The sequence below is a fragment of the Capricornis sumatraensis genome, chromosome 11 (genome assembly GCF_032405125.1).
Source record: "Capricornis sumatraensis isolate serow.1 chromosome 11, serow.2, whole genome shotgun sequence".
In the NCBI taxonomy this organism is placed as follows: domain Eukaryota; kingdom Metazoa; phylum Chordata; class Mammalia; order Artiodactyla; family Bovidae; genus Capricornis; species Capricornis sumatraensis.
This window is the reverse complement of record NC_091079.1, coordinates 45,656,262-45,665,110: the sequence shown is the minus strand read 5'-3', so window position 1 is coordinate 45,665,110 and position 8,849 is coordinate 45,656,262. Positions and strand designations below refer to the sequence as shown.

Here is an 8,849-nt window from a genome sequence, read left to right as displayed (position 1 = left end):
ATTTCAAATCATCACTAAATAATTATTTTCAGAAACCTGAATGTGGTATTTCAAGAAACTATTAAGGAGGCTCTACAATCAGACTGCTTGGATTCAAACCCAGCTTCCTGTATGTACTGTTGGCCTGTTACTTAGAGTCTCCAGGTCTCAGTTCCCTCATGGAAGAACAGGACTGCCGTCAGCAATGCCACGGAAAACACTTAGCACCTTACTTCTTAATTTACACAGGGCACCCAACCAACAGGAGTCACGAAGGATCAGACCAAATTTAAAACATTTCTTAGATAAATCCGAGATCTCGTATCAAGAATTTATTCCATTAAAGAGAGAGAAAAAAAAGAAAAAAATGCATTTTTTCCCAACATGGAACCTTGCATAACTTTAAGGTCACCTTCACACATCAATCGCAGATGACTCAGAGCCAGCCGCTGACCTACCTATCACAGCAGCGTTTCTTCTGGCCACAAGCAATTCATGCCTCTGCTTTGAAGATCTTCACTGTTCTCAGCATCTTCCTGCAACAGGGACAGAGTCACATCGTGTGCTCTGTTTACCGGAGGTCATAGGAAAACTTAGAATGCTATAACGAATTTCCAAAGAAGACTCTTTGGGGCTCATTTTATGAAACATTTCCTCCTTATCTAAGGGCCTATGTTAAAGCTTAAAAAATCTTCCAGTTACTTAAATATTTAAGTTCTCTATACTTCGTGCCGTTCTAGTCTTAGTATCCACGATTTAAGAACTCCGTTCCAGGAGCCATCCTCTTAGAGGCATTGATTGTCCTCCCGGGCACAACGCAGGCGCTTTCAAAAAACAGAAAAGCCCCAGTGATGGATGAAACCACCACGGGGTCTCTAAGGTGGAAGCTTCACGAGGCTCTTTTTCCAGAATCATCACGGGAATATTTTCACCTTGGGATGGGAACTCACAGAACCTCACTGTCTAAAAAGAACTGGGACAGTCTGTCCCGTGCCACCTGGGGCGGGGGATGGCCTGTGTGCGTCCTGGCGGAGGGCGTGGAGAGAAGCTACCCGCAGACCAACGCCACCCGCTCACCAACCCCACTGGCTCTTCCTCTGCTTTTTAATGGCAAGGACAAGGCGCTTTGTGTTTGCTCAAGTGACAACAAGATGAAAACAGTGGATCTCAAACTTCGGTTTACCTGAAATATCAAAGGTCGTACAGAGGTGCACCAATCAGCAGCTCCCAGGCCCCGCTCGCACGCACTTGCTTGAACGCATCCGTGTTCATTCCACGTGGCTCTTCGCCGCCCTGGCTCGCAGCCTGGGTCCGCAGGACACTGGGGAGCCTGCCTCTGCGTCCCTTGCTGATCCCACACCTTGTATTTTTCCACCCATTAACTGGGGATAAATGACCCAGATACTGTGCCTATTAAAAGCCTCGTTTTTCTTTTGCCCTTTTGTTCCTCGGTGTACCACATTATCAGATGCTGCACACGCGTATAAGTGTTGTCAGTCTTGGATGCCCTTTTGAGGACATAATGGGAGGTTTTTGCGTGCGGGTCTATTGAGATATCCGGAGTAGAATTATGTAAAGGCAATTGAAGGTTTTTCTTCCTGTCTAGTCTGAAGACAATTACCAAGAGCTAATCTGGTATAGGAGAATATATCAAGAAACTGTACAAAGGCCAGAATGCTGTATTTGCATCTATTGCGAATACAAAAAATAGAGTGACCAGTTCCCCTACCCTACTACACTCTATAATTACATCTCTGCATATCGTGGGCCACTTTTATTAAAAGCATCATTACTACAGTTGGCAGCAATTTACATTTTATCTTACATGATAGCAGTTTTCAAAGAAAAAAAATAAAAGGACATCACAACAAAGAAAAACAATACATTTACAAAGTCATGTTTGTAAACTTCAAGGCTAGTTTAGAGCTGAGGTAACGCTGTTTTAGCTTTGTGGCTAAAGTAACAAAGTCCTTTAATTTAAAAAAGGTACCTGATTCTCTCTTCTTTCACTCTTTATTAATTTCATCTATTTATTTTGTTTATACCAGTGCATTACAAGACCACGAGACAATGGAACTGCAGTTCTGTCTGGCAAGAACCCTCCCAGTAGGTTAATTTCCAAAGGGACCCTTCACATTCAACAGCTGCCTTATTATTGCTGCGCCTCGGGACAGAGACGTTCACACTAAGGTGGAGATTGTCAGAGTGTATGGATGTGTGTGATGCGTGAGTGTGGGACCCCCCGCCCCCGTACAGTCATAAAGGGAAACAAATGAGCAAGTATGATATGTATGGTAAATTTCATCTTGACCTTCACAGCAAAAAAAAAAAAAATTAAAATTAAAAAATTAAATATATAACTTCATACTTCCTTTGAGCAGCACTTCCTTCCATGAGTGCCACTCGGTTACAAATTGCTCTTTATTATAATACCAATGGTACCAAAAGAAAAAGTAGAGAACAAGGGAAGAAAAAAAAAAAAAAAAGAAGCAGAGCATTATGTAAGTTTCCTTAAAAAGACAGGATCACCTCTCAAATTTCATCTCTCCTAGGGATAATAAATAATGCACTGCACAATACTTAATGACCAAGATACCTTTTGACACACCTGTATAACATGACTTGGGACTTTTTTTCTTTCTTTTGCTACACTATGTTACAGAACAGCTTATAAAACTAGGTATGAACATTAACTGTGAGTGTAAACAGTAGGACTACCACTTGTCAAAAGTTTTTAAACACTTTAACTGGAAACTGGTACTGGTTATTCATCATTTTCATTGTTTTCTATTTCGTCCCCACCGTCGAGGGAGTCCAGCTCTTCACCCTGGGCGATCTCGTCTTCCAGGATGGAGGACTCGGCCGTCTTGTCCAGGCTCTCCTCGGCGTCGCTGCCCTCGAGGGGCTCCTCCTCCTGAAAGGCGGCCCCCTCGGCTTTGTCAGGGGCCTTGTCTTCACCGGCGCCCACGGCGCCCTGGAGCCCCGCGAGCGCGGGGAAGCCGGGCAGCGTCAATCCCCCCAGTCCTGGAGGTAGAAACATGGACGGGTAGAAGAGGCCGGGGGCCATGGTGGACAGCAGGAAGGGGTTGAAGGCCAGCGGGTTGGAGGGCAGGCCGGCCGGGCCGGTAGCAGCACCCACTGATCCGTTCGCGGAGTCTGGGCCCGGGACGGCGTCTGTGCTTTTCTCCGGGTCCTTGCTCTCGTCCTCGTGCTCGCCACCCTTCTCCTCCGCCCTGGACGCACCGTCCTCGGGATCCGTGGGACCGGCCGTGGCCGCGGGGCTCCCGGCGGCGGCGGACAGCGGGGCGTTGAGCAGCCCCCCTAGCCCAAACATGCTGGGCAGCCCGGCCACGCCCGGCAGCATCAAGGGCAGCACGGCCGCCGGATTCTTGGCGTCGCCTCCGGCCGCCGCGGCGGTGGCCAGTCCCGGAGGGAAGCCCATGAGGCCCGCCAGCTGGAGCGACTGGAGGCTTTGGAGGTTCTGCAGGCTCGTCAGGTCCATCCCCGCGAACAGGCTGTTCACCAGCAGTGGGTTGATCCCTGACGTGGAGGCCACTGCTGCAGCTGCCGCGGCAGCCCGGGCAATTTCACTCTTGGGCCTCCGTCCGCGCCGGCTCGCCCCTTCTCCCCGCACCACGGGTCCAGTGAGAAGTCGGTCAAACATTGACTCCGGAACGAAGCCCTGAAGGGAAGGGAGAGGCAAACACGGGCTGTCAAAGTTGCGGGACAAAACCTCATTTCCACCTAGACTTTTGTGATAAACTGAACACTGATGGTTCAGAATGGAAATACACAAGCAAATTATTCCCATTCAAAAAGCTCAAGGATAGAACCTATGAAAGCAAAGCTTCTCTCTTTTAGCATTATACAGCTCATCAGATTATGCTGAATTTCTGGGGGAAAAAAAATGTGAAAGGGTACTCTACCAATGGGGGTTTCCCTGGTGGCTCAGTTGTAAAGAATCTACCTGCCAATGCAGGAGACGTGAGTTCGACCCCTTGGTTGGGAAAAGGAAATGGCTACCTACTCCAGTATTCTTGCCTGGGAAATCCCATGGACAGAGAAGCCAGGTGGGCTACAGTCCATGGGGTCACAAAGAGTTGGACACGACTGAGTGACTAACACTTTTCACTTTCAAGTAACATTTTAGTATTTATCCTGGAGAAACAAAAACTCATCTTCACACCAAAATGTGTACACAAGTGTTTTACAGCGATTCTGCTTGTAACTGTCACAGTCTGAAAACAGCCCAGAGTACTTCCATGGGTGATAGGGAACCACACCCAGGGTTATATCCAAGCACAGGAGTGTATTAACCGTGAAACTTCGGACACATGTAACCACTTGGGATAAATTTCTGTATGATGAGTGAAGAAAGCTGTCTCAGGAAGGTTATGTAATTTACACTTCTTTATGCGTGACATTCTCAAAAAGACAAAACTCTAGGAACGGAGAACAGATCAAGGAGTGAGTGCCCTGGGCTAGAGGTGGAGACAGAGAACAATACAAGGGAATTTGGGTCAGCAATGTAACTGTCTATATTCTTCTGATTATGGCGACTGTTCAAGAAACTATCCACGTGTGAAGATGAATACAACTGTTCACCAAAAGAAAAATAAGCACTTTTACTATATACTTTGTACAAATGAAAAGAATCAAGACTTTATTAACAAATTAATTGCAAAAAGAAATAGTGAAATAAATATCTAGGCAGAATTGCTGTATTTTTCATTTGTTTATCTTAAAACCAGAAATCACAGTTAATCTTAAGGATCTCAACCACCATAAATTCCATTCCACCGATGCTGTTACCCAGGTTTACCTGGGGTCGTTCTCCCTAGAGTAAGTCTGCCTCTAATACCATAAGTGTGTATTTCTATACAGTCCTTTAAATCATAGCTGTCAAATTAATCCACTTTGGATTAATGACATATGGATACAAGGAATGATGATGTATTGATGATCTATGGAAATGATGTACTGTGTCAATTGTTTTAAGCCAAGAATAAATTATCATTGAATAATTAATAACCAGCAGAAAATAAAGAAAAATTCAGGAAAACTATTTTGTACAGATACCTTCATGGACAGAGAGGCAGAATCTGTACTTACAGACTGCTTGACTATGTCCGTCCAGTCTGGGGCCACTGCAAACTCGGGATTTTCTTCCAGCCACCGGGGCAGATCCTTCATCGGAGGCGCCATAGCTCCACCCATCTGGGGAGAGGCATTTGGAAAAAGACTTAGAAACTAACAAGTTCTTCCCTCTCCCCCCCACCCCATTTGTGTATCTACACAGATACATATACACATCACATGTATGCTGGAAGAAATATGAACTTATAAAGAGGATGGAATAAAATATTTCTTTCTGGGAAAAGACATCCTAGAGAGATCAATTCTCCTTCCCAGGATTTACCTTCTTCCCATTTCGTTTGTTCACGACAGGCACCCTTTCTTCTCCTGTCAAAGTGTTTATATCCAATTTATTAGGGTTTCGACATCTGTGTCGTTTCTGTTTCGGTTTCTGAAATGAGGAAAACAGCACATCTGCATTCTTCTGCAAAAAAACATAAAAATACAAGAATCATATTTAGTAAAACCATAGTTAATACTTATTCTTTCCTATATGGATGACAAGCAGAACAGTCAGGCCATTTTTAACTACTATGGAAATTTCAAGGATCATTTTAAGGATCAGAAACCCTAGTTTTCTTTGAAAGGAAAAACTATTCTCCTTCTATACTTAAAGAACAAACTTGAAAGCTGAGAATATGCTTTTTTTCTCATCTGTCAATAACCTTCCTCAAGTCTTGACTTCAAATGTTTCACTGAGTCATAGTATTTTAAAAGGAAACTTTCTCTCGCTCCTTTACTAATCTCTACTCGATGACGTGAATGGATACAGAGATGATCTCATGTCTACGCCATGAGACTGTGCACGAGAAAAAACAGCCCAAGGAATAGAGAGTCTATGCAGGAGGGTGCATTCTGAGTGGCAGGAACTCACCAAGATAAAATGCAAACTCCCACATTTAAGTTTGAAAAAATTCAATCACGTAAGTATAAGACATAAAGCGTGCGCTGTTAAAAGCTAGCAAGCAGTTTAAGTGACAAATCATCTAGGGTTCCTGTCTGATGTTTAATAAACGGCATGAGTGTTAGTTGTTTAAGAAAGACGCCAATAAAGCCTCAGGCTGCATTAGCTGCTCAGATCTCTTCCGGAACAGCTTCCTAATCTGTGCTGGGCAGATCCAGTCCAGAGACCAATTAAAGTGTGTTGGTTGGGGGTGGGGTGTGTGTTTTTCTATTAACGGGACCACCTGGAAACCACACCATGTGAAGAGTAATGGAAAAAAAAAATCACATCTATTTGGTGGGAGAAGGAAAAAACAAGGAAATGCATACTAGGCGTCTTCAAATAGCAACGAGGCTGCTCTTCACACTGGACAGACCTGAAGTTAGTTTCTCTAATGTAGAATTTTTTATGTTTTTGTTTAGTTACTAAGCTGTGTCCGACTCTTTTGTGACCTCATGGAGTGCAACCCGCCAGGCTCCTCTGTCCATGGGATTTCCCAGGCAAGAATGCTGGAGTGGGTTGCCATTCCCTTCTCCAGCGGATCGAACCCACGTCTCCCGAGTTGGCGGGCAGATTCTTTACCACTTGGGCCACCAGGAAAACCCCTAATGTAGAATATAGTGATGAAAGCTGGAAAACGTTCACACTGACAAGACAGACTGAGGGACCAGAGACTTCCATGTTCTACAGGAGAAGGAGAAGGACTGACCGGGCAAGAGTCCCCTGCAACAAGTCTCTGCTCAGTGATACTCACTGGTACATAACTTGGCATATCAACAGTGTAAGTGGGATGCAGCTTCAGCCATTCAACTAAATCCTTATTTTTAGGCGCCTCCTCCCCCACCAGCCTCGTCCCATCTTCGAGATTTATAACAGGGATCCGTGCGTCTGGGTCCAGGTGTCCAGGAGAAGGAATGTTTCTTGTAGGTGGGGTCTCTACATCCTCTTCAAAAGCTTTGGTCACTTCAGCATCCTCCTGCAGAAAGAAGACAATGGTCTCAATTCTTGAGTGGAGAGAGCGGTCCTGACTATGTCCCGGCCCAAGGAACCAGGAGCCTAGCAGGCTGGGTCTCTTCAAAAGGGAAAAAGGCTACTTGAAACAGTGGCAGTTTCGGAACAGCGATTAAGTCAGAAGATGTAACTTATTCTTCACACTGTACAATTAGTAATAAGGTAGAAAATTCACAGTCCATCTCTGCTCCATGTTTGAGACCCACTAGGAACACGACACAGGCAGTGGAGTCTGAGCCTGGTGTGCCTGAAGGGGTGGGTAGCCTCTCAGTCTTTCTTGGGAATCCCTGGAGAGCGTCATTAAAGAAACGAAAATTAGGGGACTTCCCTGCAGGTCCAGTGGTTAAGACCTCCAAGGCAGGGTGCACAGGCTCAAATCCCTGGTTGGGAAACTAACATTCCACATACGGCACAGTACAGCAAAAAAAAAAAAAAAAAGAAATTATAGAAATTATAATTCACGGAATGTTCCAAAAGCCAGTTCATGTGTAGCTTTTTGGCTTTCTGCACTCAGTACAGTTTTGTTGTTCATATCAGGCATGTGTGGCAACACTGGAAAGATGAATTAGTTGAGGCTGAGACCTGACCATCCACTGGTCCTCAAACTCTGCATTGCAACCTGCAGACGTCGTTCACAAGGCCCATCTGCCCAGCCATGCTGCCACCGCTTTGGTTCAGGTCTCCATCACTGGTCCCCTGCATCACTGCAGTACTTCTAAACGGCCCCTCTGATTCTACTTCCACCCTGTTTAATCCAGTCTCTACTCCGTTAGACAGGAGGCAATCTGCTGAACTGCACCCTTCCTAGTTCAAAGATTATGTTACATCACTTCCCCTAGTTAAGCTAACTTTGTAATTGAATTCCCATCACCTTCAGGATAAAATCCAAGCTCTTTAGCTCGGCTACCAAAGCCCTCTGTGGTTTACATCTCACCTTATGCCCAAGCTCCTCTCTGCTGAAGCTGCCTCCTCATCAAACTCCCTGGCCAGTAACTTTCAGTTCATCGGACACAATGGGTTCTCCCTGGCCACGGTCCCTTTGCACATGCTCTCCCAGCCCCCTCTTTTCAAATGACTTACTCCCATACAACCTGCAAAATTTAACTGAGGTATGACCACCTATAGGGAAACTTTCCCACCTGTTTCTGCCCACATTCTCCTCCTTCCATTCCCATTCTTCCTTTGGGTTCTCAAAATACCCCAGGGGCGCCTCACAACAATGACAGATTGTTATTTATCTGTCGCCCATCTTAAACACTGCGTTCTCTGGTGTAAGCACCTGTCAGGCTTTTATTCTCTGCATCCCAGTACCCGGCACAGGGCATGGCTGATTCCCACAAGGCTGTTGAATGCAGAATGGCTGCATCCTTGCTTTTCACAGCTGCACAGTGATCTCCAGCATGATGTCAACATGAGATTTTAGGATTTGTCTCATTCCACACAAGTAACCTTGCTGACCTCTACCGCTCTTCACTACTCAGTTTATTTATAGATCCATTCTCCTTGTTTTATGTGCTCACACAAAACCCTCTATAACACCAAATGAGGAACTGCGAAATTCCAACATTTAAAAGTAAAAAAAAATAATTAAAATAAACATACATTCTCTAATATCTGTTAAGAGTTTTGAGCTAGGTTGCTAATAGGACTTTAGGGGGGAAAAAACTAATAAACTCTCAGAGATAGTTTAAAATATGTGAGTGAATAAAGTCAGTCGTAAGTCTACTATGGTGTTTATAATTACAATAGGAAATTGTAATTGCTAATTCCTGATCCTGGG

General features: G+C 44.9%; 1 protein-coding gene across 1 annotated transcript in view; it reads right to left on the bottom strand.

The window, feature by feature from the left end:
* Positions 1–1,724: 1,724 nt before the first annotated feature.
* CHD7 (chromodomain helicase DNA binding protein 7) overlaps positions 1,725–8,849 on the bottom strand; it is a 129,336-nt gene continuing 122,211 nt past the window's right edge. Inside the window, exons 34-37 of the mRNA XM_068983916.1 lie at positions 6,813–7,034; positions 5,399–5,539; positions 5,092–5,196; positions 1,725–3,661 (exon numbers count right to left, since the gene is read on the bottom strand). Coding sequence (XP_068840017.1) covers positions 2,744–3,661; positions 5,092–5,196; positions 5,399–5,539; positions 6,813–7,034 — 1,386 coding nt within the window. The 3' untranslated portion in view covers positions 1,725–2,743. The remainder of the gene's footprint in view (positions 3,662–5,091; positions 5,197–5,398; positions 5,540–6,812; positions 7,035–8,849) is intronic.